Source organism: Amphiprion ocellaris, chromosome 24 (assembly GCF_022539595.1).
Source record: "Amphiprion ocellaris isolate individual 3 ecotype Okinawa chromosome 24, ASM2253959v1, whole genome shotgun sequence".
NCBI lineage: Eukaryota > Metazoa > Chordata > Actinopteri > Pomacentridae > Amphiprion > Amphiprion ocellaris.
In genome coordinates, this window is record NC_072789.1 from 17,857,326 (window position 1) to 17,878,035 (window position 20,710).

At 45.2% G+C, this 20,710-nt stretch overlaps 3 protein-coding genes across 4 annotated transcripts in view; all 3 read left to right on the forward strand.

The window, feature by feature from the left end:
- The window catches only part of f7i (coagulation factor VIIi), a 3,885-nt gene extending 1,086 nt beyond the window's left edge, over positions 1-2,799 (forward strand). The window contains exons 3-4 of the mRNA XM_055008338.1: positions 1,416-1,536; positions 1,971-2,799. Of these exons, the coding sequence (XP_054864313.1) occupies positions 1,416-1,536; positions 1,971-2,560 (711 nt within the window). The 3' untranslated portion in view covers positions 2,561-2,799. The remainder of the gene's footprint in view (positions 1-1,415; positions 1,537-1,970) is intronic.
- A 3,720-nt stretch (positions 2,800-6,519) lies between these two features.
- Positions 6,520-14,286, forward strand: f10 (coagulation factor X). Of its 2 annotated transcripts, none has more exons than XM_023266422.3 (9): positions 6,520-6,675; positions 7,828-7,988; positions 8,521-8,545; positions 8,687-8,800; positions 11,167-11,298; positions 11,427-11,740; positions 11,877-11,994; positions 12,547-12,734; positions 13,192-14,286. In XM_023266422.3, exons 1-9 carry the CDS (start codon positions 6,615-6,617, stop codon positions 13,612-13,614), a joined length of 1,536 nt encoding a protein of 511 aa, XP_023122190.1. In that variant the 5' UTR covers positions 6,520-6,614; the 3' UTR covers positions 13,615-14,286. The 2 variants fall into 2 exon arrangements, with proteins under 2 accessions (XP_023122190.1, XP_054864295.1); XM_055008320.1 differs by lacking the exon at positions 6,520-6,675 and adding an exon at positions 7,556-7,727.
- Positions 14,287-15,143: 857 nt separating this feature from the next.
- On the forward strand, positions 15,144-20,370 carry prozb (protein Z, vitamin K-dependent plasma glycoprotein b). Its single transcript, XM_023266423.3, has 8 exons — positions 15,144-15,330; positions 15,892-16,055; positions 16,122-16,146; positions 18,407-18,583; positions 18,659-18,790; positions 18,865-18,935; positions 19,007-19,142; positions 19,221-20,370. The coding sequence occupies exons 1-8, from the start codon at positions 15,159-15,161 to the stop codon at positions 19,979-19,981; spliced, it is 1,638 nt and encodes a 545-aa protein (XP_023122191.3). The 5' UTR covers positions 15,144-15,158; the 3' UTR covers positions 19,982-20,370.
- The last annotated feature ends 340 nt before the right edge of the window (positions 20,371-20,710 follow it).

The following is a 20,710-nucleotide window of genomic DNA, read 5'->3' on the forward strand; positions in this document are numbered from 1 at the left end:
GTTTAACAAGTATAAATCACTGGAACGTAGCAGTAATTGCTGTGGGTTCTGGAAATGTAGTCACATAAATAACGTGGAAGTAGACCTAGGATTGCTTTATAAATAAAAGTGTACCAGTGGATCAGACGGCGCGCCGTCAAAGAGGGCCATTCAGCTCGATCATATAAGGTGCAGTGGTGAGTGAGGGCTCTGCAACCTGTGATGAACCTTAAGGCATTATGATACAGAATCCAGAGGTTGCAAACAATTCGCTGAGGTATTCATGTATAATAGGTCGCCGTAATCAAGCACAGGGAGAAAAGTGGCAGCAACCAAGGTTTTCCTGACTAGGAAGTCCGTTCCACATATCCAGATCTATTCTGTTAGATGTAGCTGCTTAGCATCAGTTACCATGCAGATCTAGCTCCACAGCATCAGTTACCATGGAGATCTAGCTCATTAGCATCAGTTACCAAGAAGATCTAGCTGTACAGCATCAGTTACCATGGAGATCTAGCTGTACAGCATCAGTTACCATGGAGATCTAGCTCCATAGCATCAGTTACCATGCAGACCTATCCAGGTAAAAGAGAGACACCTTCATGATCCTGAAGACTCTGACTTTAATGCCAACATACCTGCTGACTCACCTGTACCTGAACGTTGAGGTTCTACCTCTGGAGACTGACTCACCTGTACCTGAACGTTGAGGTTCTACCGCTGGAGACTGACTCACCTGTACCTGAACGTTGAGGTTCTACCGCTGGAGACTGACTCACCTGTACCTGAACGTTGAGGTTCTACCGCTGGAGACTGACTCACCTGTACCTAAATGTTGAGGTTCTACCTCTGGAGACTGACTCACCTGTACCTGAACGTTGAGGTTCTACCTCTGGAGACTGACTCACCTGTACCTGAACGTTGAGGTTCTACCTCTGGAGACTGACTCACCTGTACCTGAACGTTGAGGTTCTACCGCTGGAGACTGACTCACCTGTACCTGAACCTTGAGGTTCTACCGCTGGAGACTGACTCACCTGTACCCGAACGTTGAGGTTCTACCTCTGGAGACTGACTCACCTGTACCTGAACGTTGAGGTTCTACCGCTGGAGACTGACTCACCTGTACCTGAACCTTGAGGTTCTACCGCTGGAGACTGACTCACCTGTACCCGAACGTTGAGGTTCTACCTCTGGAGACTGACTCACCTGAACGTTGAGGTTCTTCCTCTGGAGACTGACTTACCTGAACGTTGAGGTTTTTCCTCTGGAGACTGACTTACCTGAACGTTAAGGTTCTACCTCTGGAGACTGACTCACCTGAACGTTAAGGTTCTACCTCTGGAGACTGACTCACCTGAATGTTAAGGTTCTACCTCTGGAGACTGACTCACCTGTACCTGGCCATTAAGGTTCTTTCTCTCTGTTCTGGTCAGGTTCTGGTCCAGTTGAATGGGAACAGTCACTGTGGAGGAGTTCTGGTCCGACCCGACTGGGTCATCACCGCCGCCCACTGTATCCATGGCAACAGCCCCGACAACTTGACGGTGGTGGCAGGTAATGAAGAGTTTAGTGGAACTGGAGATTTACTCCTCAGAGTGGTTCTAAAATGTTCTGCTCAGGTTCTCCTACGTCATTCTGAAGTTGTTGTAGAACTTTATTCTGTAATTCTATAAATATATCATTTTATTTTGTAATCCTTTAAATATATCATTTTATTTTGTAATTCTTTAAATATTATATCTTTTTATTTTGTAATTCTATAATTATTCCATCATTTTTCTGTAATCGTATAAATATTATATAATTTTATTCTGTAATTCTATAAATATGTGATTTTATTTTGTAATTCTATAAATATTTCATCATTTTATTTTGTAATTCTATAAATATTTCATTATTTTATTTTGTAATTCTATAAATATTAAATCATTAGATTTTGTAATTCTATAAATATTTCATCCTTTTATTTTGTAATTCTCCATTTCCAGGGGAACAGAACCTGGATGTGGACGACGGTACCGAACAGAGGGTTCCTGTTTCCATGGTGATGGTCCATCCTGGCTTCCTCATGGCGACGGGTGACAGTGACGTGGGTCTGCTGCAGCTGCTCCACCCCCTGATTCTGACCCGGGTCGTGGTTCCGGTCTGCCTCCCGACCCGGGCCCTGGCAGAGCGGGAGCTGCTCCAGGTCCGGTACCACAGCGTGTCGGGGTGGGGCCAGAGGACCGGCGCCGGGCCGACCAGCGCCGCCTCCTCGCCCGTCCTCCGCAGGATGACCGTCCCCCTGATCCAGAACTCCCAGTGCTCCCAGCGGGCCCAGTTCAACCTGACCGGCACCATGCTGTGTGCCGGGTACCTGCAGGGCCGCCAGGAGAGTTGCCGCGGAGACGACGGCAGCCCGCTGGTCACGCTGTTCGGCTCCACCCACTTCCTGACTGGCGTAGTGGCCTGGGGGCAGGGCTGCGCTCAGCCGGGGTATTATGGGCTGTACGCCAACATGGCCGCCCTGGTGGACTGGGTCCAGGAGGCCATGAAGAATCCAAAGACAGGACCCCTGATGGACCAGAAACCAGTTTAGATGTAAAATGTATTTTGAGAAATAAAAGAATCATTCTGTAATAATAATTACATTAAAAATAAAAACATAAAACAGCTAAAGAAGGTAAAAGAACAAGAATTATTCTGGACTAATAAATATAATAAAAATAAAACACAAAACTGGTAAATGAGGTAAAATAACAATAATCCCAGTGTTGGTTCTCAATCCATGTATGGTTCGCTCATTTGTTTCAAAATAAAATGAGAAAAAACAAATAATCGCTCTGTTTCTTTGTTTTTTCGTTTAAAAATTAAATTTGAAAAACAAATAGTAGAGAAAGAAAAAATGCTGCGTTTTTACAAATTTTAAGCTTTAAACAAAAGAAAAAGCCTTTTTCCCGTTTGGAAGCTGCTGGCAGAACCGGAAGTCAAAGTCAGAACTCGTGGCGACTTGACTTCACTTCTCTGTTCCAAACTCTGCACCACGTACTCTGAAAACAACAAAGACATGTTTGCTTGTCTTATTTAGAGGAAGTAGAAGCATCACACTGAGAGCTCATGATCTCAGTGTGAACAAAATCACTTTAATATTCCAAGTAATTACTTTTAAGTATTAAAATGTGAAGAACTCTGGCGATTCCAGTTTAATGAGGTGAACTGTTGCTAGTTTCCATCTCCAGATGTTTCGTCGCAGATTTGTCCTGACCACACCTGACTGTGTGAAATAAAGATACTAGATAAAGAAGATCTGCCGAAAAATGTCGACATCACTACTTAATGAAGTCTATATCCATGTAAATATCACCTGCAGACAATAAAAAGAAATGTGCTGATCGCAATAAAAACACTTATTTTTATGAAGGGTGAGAGGAAATGATGGAATCCAGAGATAAAATTAGAGACCACAGTCTGACTCATCATGCTACTGATCAGTCTGATAAATATCCCGCTTCATCCACATAGATCTTTGTCATCCTGTCAGGTGTTTAACTCCTGGTGATTGTTCAGGAAACACGCCCAGGTTGACTGTAGATAATCATAACTTAACACAGGCTGCCTGGTTAATAACGAGACACAAAACTAACGTCTCACCAAGAAAACCCACAACATAGAAACACGTCCACTGCTGTGTGTTAGTCTGAGTTCAGTGGAACAGATCCAGAGCAGAACTTCAGGTTTAACTCGGGTTTGTTCTCAGAAACACACAGAGCCTCAGCAGCCTCCCATCAGAACAACACGCAGCAGAACATCAGCTGGATCTGACAAAATACATCAGAACAACATGCAGCAGAACATCAGCTGGATCTGATAAAATACATCAGAACAACATGCAGCAGAACATCAGCTGGATCTGATAAAATACATCAGAACAACACGCAGCAGAACACCAGCTGGATCTGATAAAATACATCAGAACAACACACAGCAGAACATAGGCTGGATCTGGTAAAATACACCAGAACAACACGCAGCAGAACATCAGCTGATCTGAAAAAATACATCAGAACAACACGCAGCAGAACATCAGCTGGATCTGATAAAATACATCAGAACAACATGCAGCAGAACATCAGCTGGATCTGATAAAATACATCAGAACAAACTGAGACCACGTTGTTAAAACTAGTCACTCAGAAAACAATAAAACACGTTCAGTCCTCCGTTCTAACCGTCATTTCAGAGCGTTAACTGCTGACAATATTAAATAAAAATGGAAGTAAAGGGATCCGATCTGGTCAAAAAAAACAATATATTTGTGAGTTGTGTCTTCCCAAAAACTCTGTCTGGTTTAGAAATGGCAACAAGATACGTTTAAAGACGTGGCAGAGGAAGACTAGAATACTTCCAGTACTGTACAGTCTGAGTGATTAAACTACACAGGTAGTTGTGTTATATTTATGTAATGCTTTTTACATCCTTGTGAAGATGTTTATCAGACTGATCGGTGATGATGATTCACACTGCGGTCTCTAATTTTATCTCTGGATTCCATCGTTTCCTCTCACCATTCATAAAAATACGTGTTTTTATTTCTCCAGCACATTTCTTTTCAGTGTCTGTAGGTGATATTTACATAGATACAGACTTTATTAAGTAGTGATGCTGACGTTCTTTGGCAGGTCTTCTTCATCTAGTATCTTTATTTCACGCAAAGCCAGGTCTGGTCTGGACTAATCTGAGGATGAAACATCTGGAGACGGAAAGTATCACCAGTTAAACTGATCACCAGTTAAACTGGAACAGCGGCACCAATAGATGACCAGTATCCCATCATAAACTGTCCTCCACATGTCGGATCTGACTGTAAAACACACAGAAGTGAAACGTAACATTCTACAGTTAATAAAGTATGGCACTGAAAATAACATCTGTGGTTAACAGAACAAACTACAGCTCTCTCCAAATCAGCATCAGACACATGATTGATCTTCTTAAACTGTTCTCCAGTAGAACCTCCTGACTCTCATTATAGAACAACATGGAGCTCCATGATTTCTGCGTGGGTTTTCCACTCTTAAAGAGAATGAAATAGCAAAAGGGCTCGAGGACAGTCATTCTAGATGTATTCACGGTCCAGACCAGCTCTAAACTGTGCTTCCTCGGCGACTTCCGGTGTTGCTACAAAATAAAACAACAGCCATATTCTGTATTTCGGGTTTAAAAAGCTAGAGCAAAAAACCAACGCTGTGGTTTTTTCATTAGTTAAATAATACATTTCTACATTTAGGTTTTAAAAACGGAAAAACAAAAAAAAAACGTGGTTTATTGGTTTCTTTAGATTTTATTTTGAAACGGAAAAAGGAATGAGCGAACCATACACGGATTCAAAATATACACAGACCGTTGTCTTTAATGATTAATTGACTCTTAATTTGAAAGGTCAGATTTGAGCTAAGATGATTTTTCTGTTTCCAAACCAGAATGTTTGATGCTTGATGTTTATTTCCTAATTTTATTTTATGGAAATAAAATCAGTTTCATATAAAAATTCTAAATAAAACCAATAAAACAGCTTTTAATGACCCAAACGTTTACTTTATATTTGTTTTTTTACTTATTTAGTTAGATTTGTTTTTATAAAACATCCAGTTTGCTACTTTTAAAACATTAATTAAATCACAGAATTTACTTTAAATTCATTTATCTGAATTTTATTTTGACCTTTTCCATGTTTGTCTGTTTTTCTTTTCGTATAGAACGTTTTCATTTCTGGTCATTTTCCACTTTTAGGTGTTTCAGATATATTTCCTACTGTGGAGGTTCAGCGAGCTGATTGGCTGCTACAGCGCTGAGGCTCCTCCCACCTTGTTCTTCTTCTGTTTGATGAAGCTGCAGCAGTTTAACTTTAACCTACAGACCAGCAGATAAACCAGCGTGTTCAGTTCAATCATCTGCTGCAGCTTCAGGTCTCCGTTCTTCACTGTCAGGACCAGGCTGTTACCGTGGCTCCCAATCCATCATTAGCAGAGCATTCTGGGAGCTGTAGTTCTGTCATGTTTATACATTAGCAGTGGGGCATTCTGGGAGCTGTAGTTCTGTAATGTTTATACATTAGCAGCAGGGCATTCTGGGAGCTGTAGTTCTCTAGTAGTCAGCTGTTAGCAGCAGGGCATTCTGGAAGCTGTAGTTCTCTAATAGCCAGATGTTAGCAGCATGGCATTCTGAGAGCTGTAGTTCTCTAATGTTTATATTTTAGCAGCGGGGCATTCTGGAAGCTGTAGTTCTCTAATAGTCAGATATTAGCAGCACGGCATTCTGGGAGCTGTAGTTCTCTAATGTTTATATGTTAGCAGCAGGGCATTCTGGGAGCTGCAGTTCTCTAATGTTTATACGTTAGCAGCAGGGCATTCTGGGAGCTGTAATTCTCCAATGTTTATATGTTAGCAGCAGGGCATTCTGGGAGCTGTAGTTCTGTAATGTTTATATGTTAGCAGCAGGGCATTCTGGGAGCTGTAGTTTTCTTCCTGGTGGCTCCAGATAAGCCCCTCCCAGTAGGTCAGCTGACTCCCGCCCCTCCAGGTCATCGTCCTCCTGTTGCTCCCAGTCAGACTCTATCAGCCCTCTGAGGTTCTTCAGGCCGAGTTCTGTCTGTCATGTTCTGGTGTTTCCGTCTGGTTCTGCGCCTCCTGCTGCTCCAGCAGGCCGCCACTCACGGTAGGTTCTGATCCAGGTTCTGATCCAGATTCTGATCCGGGTTCTGATCCAGGTTCTGGAGGGTTGTGGATCCGTTCTGTGTCTGGTGGTGTTAATCTCACTGCTGAGATAAAGAGGAACTGAAGCCCCTCACAGTAATCAGATGACTTCGAATAGTTTAGATTACTGTATTTAGATTCAGGATCCACAGCAGGAACTCAGTGGAAGTAAAGTGAGCAAACGGTTGGACAAAGCTGGAGGAATCTGATCTGAAGTCATTTAAACATTTTATACTCATTCTCCTCACAATGAGTCATTTAAAACTGATCTGAAGTCATTTTAAACTGATCTGAAGTCACTTAAACTGATCTGGACTCATTTCAAACTGATCTGATGTCATTTAAACTGATCTGAAGTCATTTTAAACTGATCTGAAATCATTTCAACTGGTCTGAAGTCATTTCAACTGATCTGAAGACATTGTAAACTGATCTGAAGTCATTTAGAACTGATCTGAAGTCGTTTTGAACTCATCTGAAATCATTTAAACTGATATGAAGTCATTTAAACTGATCTGAAGTCACTTTAAACTGATCTGGACTCATTTTAAGCTGATCTGAAATCATTTTAAACTGATCTGAAGTCATTTCAAACTGATCTGAAGTCATTTAAACTGATCTGAAGTCATTTCATACTGATCGGAAGTCTTTTCGAACTGATCTGAAGTCATTTCATACTGATCTGAAATCATTTTAAACTGATCTGATGTCATTTAGAACTGATCTGAAGTCATTCTGAGTGACTTTCTGCTAATTTCAGACCATGTTTGAGTCATTTTATTATGTTGTTATTTTTAATGAATCTGACTCGTCTTGGAAAATAATCGTCTTGTTTTAGAGGTTCTGGTTCCACTTGGTTCTAGCGGAGAAGCTCTGGTGTGATGTTGTTCTTTGGATGTTCTCCTGCTGGAATGTTCCTCTTCTTCATCTGGTCAGCCAGTATTCTGATTCCTCCTCAGACCTTCATCCAGAAATGTCACCAGCATCGTCATGCCGCCACCTCCGTGCTCCACTGTCAGGACTGTTAATAACTGATAGTTTGAGATCCAGGTGACACTGAACACCTTCTGCAGTAATGGGTTCCCATTGTTCCACGTCTCCATTCTCTCCCCAGTGTTCCTGGATGGCCCGGCAGCAAGCCAGGTTCTGATCCGGTCCAGGAGAGCCAACAGCTTCCTGGAGGAGATGAAACAAGGAAACATGGAGAGAGAATGCATGGAGGAGCGCTGCGACTGGGAGGAAGCCCGGGAGATCTTTGAAGACACAGAGAAGACGGTTGGAACCTCCCAGGACACGTAGAACCACACCACCAGAACACTATAGGAACCTCCCAGGACACGTAGAACCACACCACCAGAACACTATAGGAACCTCCCAGGACACGTAGAACCACACCACCAGAACACTATAGGAACCTCCCAGGACACGTAGAACCACACCACCAGAACACTATAGGAACCTCCTCCACCCTCAGAACACCAGGACACGTAGAACCACACTAACAGCTTTTTAAAAAAACATCTAAGTAGAACCAGGTTTAACTAAGTCCAGCTCTTAGATCTTCTGTAGCTTAGAAACACAAAATTGAATGTTGGGGTTTTGAAGCATTTCTTGGTGGATTCTATTAACTGACTTGAAACTAAATCCAACATTTAGAACAGACAGACTGGAGTTCTAACCGGAACCCTATAGAACAGACTAGAGTTCTAACCGGAACCCTAGTCTGCTTAGTTTCTGAAAAACTAAAATGTTCTGATCAGGTCTGAAGTTGTTCTAAACCGTCTGATATTCTGTTTTTCTATTTCAGAATGACTTCTGGGCCAAATATGTGGGTAAGGAAGTTCTTTTAGAAACCCTAAAACATAAAGATGTTAAAGTTCTAAAGTTTGTGTGTTCTGGTCTCTGGTGACAACGAGGTGCAGTACCGACGTTCTCCAGCAGAGCAAACTGAACCTGCTCTGTTGGTCCTGCAGATGGTGACGCCTGCGAGTCGCAGCCATGTGCTCATGGCGGACGTTGCAAAGACGGGATTGGAACCTACAACTGCTACTGCCAGGATGGCTACAAGGGCTTCAACTGCCAAGTCGGTGAGAACAACTCTGAACATACATTAATTTAACCAAAGGTTCTGCAGCAGAACATTCATTTAATCAAAGATTCTGTTGGAGGTCAGGTTGGGTATTAATAAAGGTTTCATCACAGTCTTGGACAACTTCCATCCATCTTCTGATCCAGACTCTCTTGGTGGCAGAAGATCATTCCAGATGTTCCTTTACCAGAAATATTTGGTTCCTGGGGGAACCTGAGGTGTTCTCAGGCCAGATGAGATATGTGATCTCTTGTCAAACCTCAGATTCAGGAGGAACCATGTCATTCCTTCATGGTCGTGGAACAGTTGATCCTGCAGAGCTGCCAAGGGGATTATGGGAGTTAGACCTACAACTGTGTTCTCTAGGGAACCCCATAGGAGGTTCTGCTGGAGTGTACAACCATCTCTGATATCCATTCATTCATCCATCCATCCATCCATCCATCCATCCATCTATCCATCTATCCATCTGTCCATACTCTTCCTCTTATCCGGGGTTGGGTCGTGGAGGCAGCAGATGAAGCAGATCATTCCAGACGTTCCTCCACCCAGCACACACTTTCCAGTTCTTCCTGGGGGATCCTGAGGTGTTCCCAGGCCAGATGAGATATATAATCCCTCCAGAAGGTTCTGGGTCTACCCCGGGGTTTCCTACCAGGAGGACGTGTTCAGAAAACCTCCAAGGGAAGTCTCCCTTGAGGATCTGAATCAGATGTCCAAACCACCTCAGCTGGTTCCTTTAGAGGTGAAGGATCAGCAGTTCTACTCCGAGCTCCCTCCAGATGTCTGAGCTTCTCCCCCTATCTCTAAGGCTCAGTCCAGACTCCCTACGGAGGAAGCTCATTTCAGACGCTTGGATCCACGATATCATTCTTTGGGTCACTACCCAGAGCTCATGACCATAGGTGAGGGTTGGAACGTAGATGGATGGTAAACTGAGAGCTTCTCCTTGAGGCTCAGTTCCCTCTTCACCACAACGCTTCGGTACAACGCCTTCATTACTGCTGACGCTGCACCAATCCTCCTGTCCATCTCTAACTCCATTTTCCCATCACTCCTGAACAAGATCCTGAGATACTGGAACTTCTTCACTTGAGGAAGGAACTCCCCCCCCAACCCAGAGGGAACAATCCACCAGTGTCCATCAGAGAACCATGGCCTTGGAGTTGGAGGATCTGATCCTGATCCCCACCACTTCACACTCGGCTGCAAACTGCTCCAGTGCTACTGAAGGTCTGAGGAACCAACAGAACCACATCATCTGCAAAAAGCAGAGATGTGATCCTGAGGTCCCCAAACCAGACACCCTCCTCACCCCGGCTGATCCTTGAGATCCTGTCTATGAAGACCACAAACAGGATCAGACAAGGGACAGCCCTGGAGAAGTCCAACACCCACTGGAAACTGGAGTCTGACTTTGTGCTGAGTATGTGGACACAGCTCTCACTTTGGTTGTACAGGGACTTAATGGCTCATATCAGAAAGCCTGGTACCCCATACTCCCTCAGTACCCCATACTCCCTCAGTACCCCCCACGGAGACCTTCAGGGGACATGGCCATAGGCCTTCTCAAGAGTAAAGATCTGATCCACTGTTCCACAACCAGGATGGAATCCACATTGTTCCTCCTGAATCCCAGGTTCAACAGTCGGTCAGAGCCTTCCTTCCAGCACCCTAAACTTTCCTGGGGAGGCTGAGAAATGTGATACCCTGGTAGTTGGAACTCACTCTCTGGTCCCCCTTTTTGAAGATGGGAACCACCACCCCGGTCTGCCACTCCACAGGTACCGTACCGGATGTCCACGCCACATTGTAGAGACATGTCAGCCAAGACAGTCCAACAATGTCCAGAGCCTTCAGCATCTCAGGGTGGATGTCGTCCACACCTGGCACCACCAAGGAGCTTCTTAACTATCTTGGCGACCTCTGCCATGGATATGGATGAAGATTCCCTCGAGTCTTCAGGCTCTGCCTCCTCCACGGAGGATGTGTTTACCGGGTTCAGGAGTTCCTCAAAGTGCACTTTCCACCCCTTGACGATGTCCCCAGTACGGGTCAACAGTTCTACTCCCCGACTGTACACAGCCTGGGGAAAGCCCTGCCTCCCCTTCCTGAGGTATTGAATGGTTTGGACAGAAGGTCCAGGTGCTGTAGACGGAAGGTCCAGGTGCTGTAGACGGAAGGTCCAGGTGCTGTGGACAGAAGGTCCAGGTGCTGTGGACAGAAGGTCCAGGTGCTGTAGACGGAAGGTGCAGGTGCTGTGGACAGAAGGTCCAGGTGCTGTGGACACAAGGTCCAGGTGCTGTGGACAGAAGTTCCAGGTGCTCCTCTGATGGTTTAAAGTGTGTTTCTTCTGTTCTGCAGTTATTCCTGAACTCTGCGAGAACAAAAATGGTGGCTGTGAACATTTCTGCAACGTGGTCCGAGCCAGCGTCCAGTGTTCCTGTGCTGACGGATACTTCTTAGCATCGGACGATAAATCCTGCATCTCCAATGGTGAGACTCAGGAACCGAGGAGGTCTGACGGCAGCCATGTTCTCCAGTTTGTTCTCAATCAGACCTCAAGGTTCTTTCAGTGAAGAAACTCCTCAAAAATCCTCTAAACTTCTTTCCAACTCCTGCAGAGAAATTCAAATGTGGCGCCCTCATCACGGAAAACGTCCGAAGCGTCTTCAGGTATGAGAGGAACATGACGGCCAATGTGACGATGGCCAACATGACGGTTGAGAACGTGACGATGGAGAACGTGACGGTGGAATACATGACGGGTCTGAATGCTACCATCAACGGCACTGAGCAGCGAGACGTTCTGGACGTTCCGTCCTCAGCAGAGACCGTCTTACCGAGAGTCACCGAGCAGACGATCATCTCTCAGATGGCCGGAATGACTCGCATCGTCAACGGAGAGGACTGTCCACCTGGAGAGTGTCCATGGCAGGTAAAGACTCATCTGGCTGAGCAGATACTGGACAGAACACCTGCCAGCCAATCAAAATCGAGTGTTTCCAGCTGTAGCAGATGTTTCCACCAATCAGCTTCATTCTACATCATAAATGGTGTTTTTATCTTCCCAGGCTCTGCTCCTCAACGAGGACGACCAGGGGTTCTGTGGTGGAACAATCCTCAATGAATACATCATCCTGACCGCCGCCCACTGCATGAACCAATCACAGTACTTCTACGTCAAGCTTGGTAGGTTCAACAACCAATCACAGGCTGGCACACTGTAAGCTCCATATGTGATTCAGCAAGTCACAAAAACAATAATTATAAAATCTCCACAAAATGTTTGAGATTAGTGAGCAAAATGAACCCACAGTGGGTTAAAATGAATCCACAGTGGGTTAAGATGAGTCCACAGTGGGTTAAAATGAGTCCACAGTGGGTTAAAATGATCCACAGTGGGTTAAAATTGGTCCACAGTGGGTTAAAATGAGTCCACAGTGGGTTGAAATGAGTCCACAGTGGGTTGAAATGAGTCCACAGTGGGTAGAAATGAGTCCACAGTGAGTTAAAATGAGTCCACAGTGGGTTCAAATGATCCACAGTGTGTAGAAATGAGTCCACAATGGGTTAAAATGAGTCCACAGTGGGTTAAAATGATCCACAGTGGGTTATAGTGAGTCCACAGTGGGTTAAAATGATTCACAGTGGGTTAAAGTGAGTCAGGATCTTCTCAGAAAGCGTCTGAACATCAGAATTAGTTTATTTAATGATCAGAGACTCACCTGTTGGTTGTTCCAGGTGAGTTCGACACGTTGGTGACTGAAGGTAACGAAGTGGACCGCACGGTGGAGACCATCGTGACCCACCTCAGGTACCAACCCAACACCTACCACAACGACATCGCCCTCATCAAACTGGCCACACCCATCAAGTTCAGCAGGTACATCCTGCCGGCCTGCTTACCTGAGCAGGACTTCGCCGAAAAGGTGAACCTCCAAACTAGCTGATGTTCTCACGATGTTAGCTTAGCATGAACACGGCCAGTGTTTGTTCTACTGTGTTTTATCTCAGAAAAAGTGAAGTCATTCGTGTGTACATGTTTAATGAAGCCCCAAGGACTTAGAAGGTCCAAAACCACACAAACAGGACTTAGAAGGTCCAAAATGACACACCGAAAGACGCGTTGGTGAGCAGAGAGGAAAAGTCTGGAGAAATATCTAGAGTATGAGGAGACTTTATTTCCAGAGTTTATCATCTGAGAAGAACCATGGTGGTTCCAGGTCTTTCCTGATCTACGATAGAGCAGCATTTCTTCTTGGCTCCTGCACATTGTTAGAAACTCTGAGAGTCTCTGAAACTTCTGGAGACGATCTTCAGAGGTAGTTGAGGTGAGGTTCAGCAGGGTTCTGACAGTAACATGGGGTTCCTCCTTGATCCTCTCAGGTTCTGATGAATCAGCCCGATGGGATGGTCAGCGGTTTCGGGCGTCTGGGTGAAGGTCGGCAGCCATCTACCATCCTGCAGCGCCTCACGGTTCCATACGTCAATCGAAAGACCTGCTTGGAGTCCACAGCGCTGAAGATTTCCGCCCGCATGTTCTGCGCCGGGTACGACTCCATCGCCAAGGATGCCTGTCAGGGTGACAGCGGCGGACCGCACGTCACACGCTACCGGGACACCTACTTCGTGACGGGCATCGTGAGTTGGGGCGAAGGCTGCGCCCGCAGGGGGAAGTACGGCGTCTACACCCAGGTGTCCAAGTTCACCGGCTGGATCCGAGAGGGCATCAACCGGCTGGTTCCCCAGGACAAGAACGGAGCCCGCAGGAAGAGGAACCACGGCGCCATCAAGAGGCTGGTCATGTAACACGCTTGGAACATGTCTGTAACACTCTGTAATGCCAGTAATGCCTGCAACGTGTCTACTACAACACGCCTATAACACATCTGTAACATGCCTGTAACATGTCTACTACATGCCTGTAGCAGGTCAGTACCCAGCTGCAGGACAGATCATATCTGAGCCACAGAACCAACGTTGACTTTGGTCCAGTCAGCAGCTGGTGAAGTTCTCCAAGTTCTCCTTTTGGTTCTTGACATATTCTACATGGTTCTTCACGTGTTCTACATGGTTCTTGACATGTTCTACATGGTTCTTCACATGTTCTTTGTGGTTCTTCATATGTTCTACGTGGTTCTTGACATGGGGCAGCAGAACCGTCAGTGAAAACATCTGTAAAAGAATCTGTTACCTCGTCGAGCAGAACAAAATGGGAAAACTGTTTATTTTAAAACATGAAATCAGTTTGTTGTTTCTTCAACCAGAACCGGTCCTTGGTTCTAGTTTGAGATGTCTGATGGTGAACATGTTCTACTTCCACATATTTAATCCCATTAAACTGAATCCAGCAGCTTCCAGTAGAACGTAGTTTCATCTTTAATCTTCTGTCAACCAAACGCCTGTTTTTGTGTTTTTTCGTTCTTGTTTTTGTCAGAAATGAACTGAAAATGAAAATAAAGACGAACTATGAGAAGCAAACGTTTCTGATCAGCATCATGGAGGACTTTAGAACTAAGGTAGAACATTATTATGTCCAACTAAAAAATTATGGATGAAAATAAAACTTCATTTACAGCCAGAAATGATTCTTGTTTTCCAGCATGGGATGGACAGACAGACAGACAGACAGACAGACAGACAGACAGACAGACAGACAGACAGACAGACTAAACCTTTACTGATCCCACAGCGGGGAACTTTACAGTGTAACAGCAGCAAATAAAACAGTTTGAATAAAAAAGAGCAGCACACAATGCACACAGTGCACAGATATAAATATTTTCTTCTTCTAGAAGAAAAAATACAATATTTACAGCAAAGTTAATTGTAAAACCTCAGTTTTAAAGATGTGAAGAGAAAAGCTTCAGTGTGAATCAGTTCATTAATAATAATAATAATAATAATAATAATAATAATAATAATAATAATAATAATAATAATAATAATAATTATTATTATTATTATTATTATTATTACTATTATTATTATTGTTATTATTATAAACTAAGGGCTACAGTGTCTGAGCTCCTGGATCTCTGAGCTTCAGCTCCAAACCTGAACCCATTAAATGATTAATCTGCTGATGAATCCTTGTTTACCTCAAATAAACAGTTTCAGAGGTCGCTGCTTGTTTGGTGAAGTTCTTCCAGAACAAAGTCCAGAACAACCTGAGAACTGAGTTAACTCTTGAGAGGAACTCAGGAACTCAGAAAGGAGAAAAACTGAAGAAAAACAATTTGAGATGAGATAAAAGAAGACTTTCAATAAATCTGCAGCAGTTAAACCATTAAACCGACTGTAAGCAGCTGTCAGTCAGAGCTGTGGATGGCAGAGTGTGTGTGTGTGTGTGTATGTGTGTGTGTGTGTGTGTGTGTGTGTGTGTGTGTGTGTGTGTGTGTGTGTGTGTGTGTGTGTGTGTGTGTGTGCGTGCGGCTGCAGTCAGTGTGACGGCCGTCGGCATCATGGCAGCGTTTCTGATCGCCATTGGCCTCCTCAGATGTTTCCTTCAGGTCCACGGAGACGGTAAGACTTCATCCATAAGCAATAATCAGTAATCAGTAATCAATCAAAGTGGTGGTCGTACAGACCACTAATGGTGCTTGGGCTGATAGAAATATATGAATGAACATGTATGTAAACAAAGAACCCACTGTAATAAAAACGTGTGTAAAAATAGAACCGACTACAATGAACACGTATGTAAACATAGAACCGACTGTAATAAACACATATGCAAACATAGAACCGACTACAATGAACACGTATGTAAACGTAGAACCGACTTTAATAAACACGTATGTAAACATAGAACCGACTGCAAGAAACACGTATGTAAACAATGAACCGACTGAAATAAACACGTATGTAAACAATGAACCGACTGAAATAAACACGTATGTAATCATAGAACCGACTGTAATAAACATAGAACCGACTTTAATAAACACGTATGTAAACATAGAACCGAGTGTAAGCAACACGTATTTAAACAGAACTGACTGAGCATCAGAGCGTCTGATTGGTGGACATCAGAGTATCATTAGTTCTAATGATCCATCCTGACTGTGTGGGTTCTGGTGTCAGTGTTCCGTGTAGAACCTGAAGCCCTGGGCGGGTTCCTGCGGTCCAAGCGAGCCAACCAGTTCCTACTGGAGGAGATCCTGCAGGGGAACCTGGAGAGGGAATGCTACGAGGAGATGTGCAGCTACGAGGAGGCTCGAGAATACTTTGAGGACACGACCCAGACGGTTAGTTTAGATAGATTCACTAGAACATGAGAACCGACCCCCTCTGACCTGTTTGCTTGGTTACAGATCAAGTTCTGGACCGTTTACTACGGTGAGTTTAGTTTAACTGATAACTAACACCTGTAACACGTCAACTACAACACATCTACAACATGTCTGTAACATGTCTGTCATAATCTGTAATGCCTATAACACGTCTACTACAACACGCCTGTAAGATGTCAACTACAACATGCCTGTAATACGTCAACTACAACACGCCAGTAACACATTTACTACAACATGTCTGTAACATGTCAACTACAACACACATGTAACACGTCTACTAAAACACGCCTGTAACACGTCTACTAAAACACGCCTGTAACACATCAACTACAACATGCCTGTAACACATCTACTACAACACACCTGTAACACGTCTACTAAAACATGCCTGTAACACGTCAACTACAACACGCCTGTAACACGTCAACAACACGCCTACAACACATCAACTACAGCACCTCTGTAACACATCAACTATGACACGCCAGTAACACGTCTACTAAAACACGCCTGTAACATGTCAACTACAACACGCCTGTAACACGTCAACTACAACACGCCTGTAACACATCTACTACATAGCTCAAAAACGTTCATCATGTCTTCTTGTTGATATTTTAGTTTCTGATTCTTTTGTTCAGACATTAGGTGAATGGATAGATGTTATTTACCTGCTTGACAGTTTCGGCGAACACTCTTGCCTTCCTCAGAAGCGTCTCACTGACAGTGTGACGTGTCAGCTGGCAGATTTTTGACAGCCGTCCACTGCAAAAGGAACAATCATGTTACAGACTTGAAGAAGAATCAAGAATCATCGGAACAGAAGAAAACAAACTGAAATGCTGGATTAAGGAGGCGATGGAGATCAGGAGGCGGGCAGAGAGAGCCATGAACAGATATGAGGGAGGCTTCATGCTCTCCCACACCTGGGACACTCCAGAGGAAATAGGACAGCAGGGGATGCGGCATGCCTGCTGGGGTGGTCAGGTCCGTTGGGCTCACCACGACACGCCATTACGGCGTGGCCGTGTTTGGCCCGGTGCATCTGGAGACTCTACTGGGCTGCAAATGCCGGCTGTAAAAATCTGCCAGCTGACACGTCAAGCTGTCAGTGAGATGCTTCTGAGGAAGGCTAGAGTGTTCGCCGAAACTGTCAAGCAGGTAAATAACATCTATCTATTCACCTAATGTCTGAACAAAAGAATCAGAAACTAACACATCGACTACAACACACCTGTAACATGTCTACTAAAACACGCCTGTAACATGTCAACTACGACACGCCTGTAAAATGTCAACGACAAGTCTGTAACACATCTACTACAACACGCCTGTAACATGTCAACGACAACACGCCTGTAACACGTCAATGACAACACACCTGTAACACATCAACTACAAGTCTGTAACACGTCTACTACAGCATGCCTATAACACGTTGATTATAACACGCCTGTAACACATCAACTACAACACATCTGTGACACTTCTACTACAACACGCCTATAACACGTCAACGACAACAAGTCTGTAACACATCTACTACAACACGCCTGTAACATGTCAACGACAACACGCCTGTAACACGTCAATGACAACACGCCTGTAACACATCAACTACAACAAGTCTGTAACACATCTACTACAACATGCCTGTAACACGTCTACTACAGCATGCCTATAACACGATTATAACACGCCTGTAACACATCAACTTCAAATCATCTGTGACACTTCTACTACAACACACCTATAACACGTTGACTACAACACGCCTGTAACACGTCAAATACAACACACCTGTAACGCATCTACTACAACGCACCTCCAACACGTCGACTACGACACGCCTGTAACATGTCAACTAAAACATGCCTGTAACACGTTGACTACAACACACCTGTAACACATCTACTACAACACACCTGTAAGATGTCTACTACATGCCTGTAACACATCAACTACAACACGCCTGTAACATGTCTACTACAACACGCCTGTAACGTGGACTACAACACGCCAGTAACACGTCAGTATCCGGCTGTAGAACTGATCATATCTGAGCCACAGAAACGGTGAGCTTAGTTTAACTAACTGGTGACCAACTGGTGACTAACTAGGAACTAACTGACTTAATTAGTGAAAACTAACAGATCAACGTTTCACTGCTCAACCTAAACTGGACGGTTGAATAATTACAGATTCAACATGTTGAGTATTTTCTACTGTAACTTTATGCTCTGAATACATGAGTATTGTGAAGTACTTGTACCTGAGTATTAAGAGGTGTTGTTGTCATGGAGATGGTGACCAGTGTGAACCCAACCCCTGCCTTCATGGAGGAAACTGTACCGACATGGTGGGCGGCTTCAGCTGCTCCTGTCCTGCCCCCCACCACGGACGGCTCTGTGAACTGGAAGAACTGGGAGAACTGGGAGACGGAGGGCCGCCGCCCGTCGCACCGCAATACAACCAACCAGGTTAGACCACGCCCACGTCAGGCCCCGCCCCCACAGAATCAGGTTAGTTGTGTTGACTGATGGCGTGTCTTTCAGAGGTGTCCGAGTGTCCAACTGGCGGCCCGGCGGCGTGCGACCAGCTGTGCACGGCATCCTTCCACAGCTTCAGGTGCTCCTGCATGTCGGGCTTCAAGCTGCAGAGCGACGGGCGGAGCTGTCAACCTGAAGGTGGGCTTCAAAATAAAAGCTGAACCAACAGCTCCCACTGACTGACCAATAACTGAAGGTCTTTGTGTCCTCAGCGGAGTTTCCCTGCGGACGCCTTCCGGATGCCGCCGCCTCCACCTGTTGCCATGGAAACTGTCCCTGGCAGGTAAGTCCTGAAGAAGATGTTTAACCCAAATAAACCAACATGGTGCCGACAGTGTTTGTTTCTGCCTCCAGGTCTCGCTGCTCAGCAGCAGGGGGGCGGGGCTCTGTGGAGGCGTGGTTATGGGCCGGCGCTCCGTCCTCACCGCCTCCCGCTGCCTCCTGGACTCTGGGTCTGACCCCAAACCCTCCGACTTCTTCGTGCTCACCGGTGCCGACCGCCGTCCCTAAACATCCTGCTTCACTTTCACAATAAGAGATCACTTACCCGTCTTATCTCGTCTCCTAGGCAACAGGAAGATCCTCCTCCCAGTCCGAGCTCTGTTCCTCCACAACCGTTTCCAGGCGGATCACCATGACAATGACCTCGCCCTCCTCCAATTAGACGGAGCGCTGCCCTTTGGCCCCACCCTCATCCACCTCTGCCTGCCCACCAAGGACTTCAGCGAGAACATCCTGATGCATCCTGGGAGGACCGGCATCGCCAAGAGACTGACCTGGGACCAGAACCAGAACCAGAGCCAGAACCAGGACCTGGTCTACATGACGCTGGACGAGTGTCGCAGGCAGATGAACGTTTCACATCCGCTCAGCAACAAGATGTTCTGCATGAAGAACCAACCCTCAGGGAACCAACACAGAACCCAACAGAGCCTAAATGGATCTCACAGCAGGTCACAAGTTCCTTCAGGGAACCACAATGAGACCCAGAGACCAGGTGGACCTTCAGGGCACTGGATCCAGAACCAAACCCAGAACGCTCAGAACGGGTCTCATAGCCTCGGCAGAACCTCAAAGTTCCAGAACCAGGAACCCTCACCTCTTGAGCCGAGGTCCGAGGCGGGCGGGTCATGTGACGGGCTGTTGCCGGGGACGCCGGTCGCCACAGTGGAGCGAGGGACGGCCTTCCTGACCGGGCTGCTGATGTCATCGTCCTCCGGCGGCTTCGTCTTCACCAAACTGTCTCGGTACCTGAACTGGATCCAACCGAGGCTGGAGGCCGCCGAAAGTCACATGACCTCCCAGGTCAGCCAATACCCCAAGGTTTAGTGAGTCACATGATCTCCCAGGTTAGCCAATACACCAAGGTTTAATGAGTCACATGACCTCCCAGGTCAGCCAATACCCCGAGGTCCGCTGAGCCGCCACCTTCAGACTGTTTATTTGAAGCCAACAGAGCTGAGACTAACATCTGGGATCATTTTCTGGAGAACCGATCAGCTGATCTGAGGTTCCTCTAAGATCTCAGAGGAACCAGAAAATCTTCACTGAAGATAAAATCATGTAATTTAGACGTTTTAAACTGATAATAACCAGAAGTTTGATCTATGATTGATGATCTGCAGGAACATGAGGTACTCAGATTTTTCCTTTAAGAACTTCTATTTGAAATGTGTAAACTTACATTTGCTGACTTTGAATAAATACATTAAAATAAACATCTGGAACGACGTTTCAACTCTCTGAACCCAAAACAGGGCTGAAGGTGTTTTCCATTCATTTCCAGTGTTGGTAACGTCTGAAAACACGTTGGTTCCAGGTTTTATAATTACTGTAAAAACTTTTTTTAATTAGCGACCAAAATGTGAGACAAAATGACCAGAAAAATGATGGAAACAACCAAAATGAAATGGCCAAATGACCAAAATGCGATAAGAAAAATCCAAAAAAAAAATGGAAAACAACCCAAAAGTCCTCTCCCTGGGCTGCGACCTTATCGTGGTGGAGGGGTTTGCGTGTCCCAATGATCCCAGGAGCTATGTTGTCGGGGGCTTTATG

Bases quoted from the DNA above. Each gene is read 5' to 3' on its own strand.
- f10 (XM_055008320.1), top strand. From the start codon at position 7,595: ATGTTGTTCTTTGGATGTTCTCCTGCTGGAATGTTCCTCTTCTTCATC. The intron at 8,546-8,686 runs GTAAGGAAGTTC...TTGGTCCTGCAG, and splicing joins CTTCTGGGCCAAATATGTGG to ATGGTGACGCCTGCGAGTCG. The intron at 11,995-12,546 runs GTAGGTTCAACA...TGGTTGTTCCAG, and splicing joins GTACTTCTACGTCAAGCTTG to GTGAGTTCGACACGTTGGTG.
- prozb (XM_023266423.3), top strand. From the start codon at position 15,159: ATGTGTGTGTGTGTGTGTGTGTGTGTGTGTGTGTGTGTGTGTGTGTGT. The intron at 16,147-18,406 runs GTGAGTTTAGTT...GTTGTCATGGAG, and splicing joins GTTCTGGACCGTTTACTACG to ATGGTGACCAGTGTGAACCC. The intron at 18,936-19,006 runs GTAAGTCCTGAA...TTCTGCCTCCAG, and splicing joins ATGGAAACTGTCCCTGGCAG to GTCTCGCTGCTCAGCAGCAG.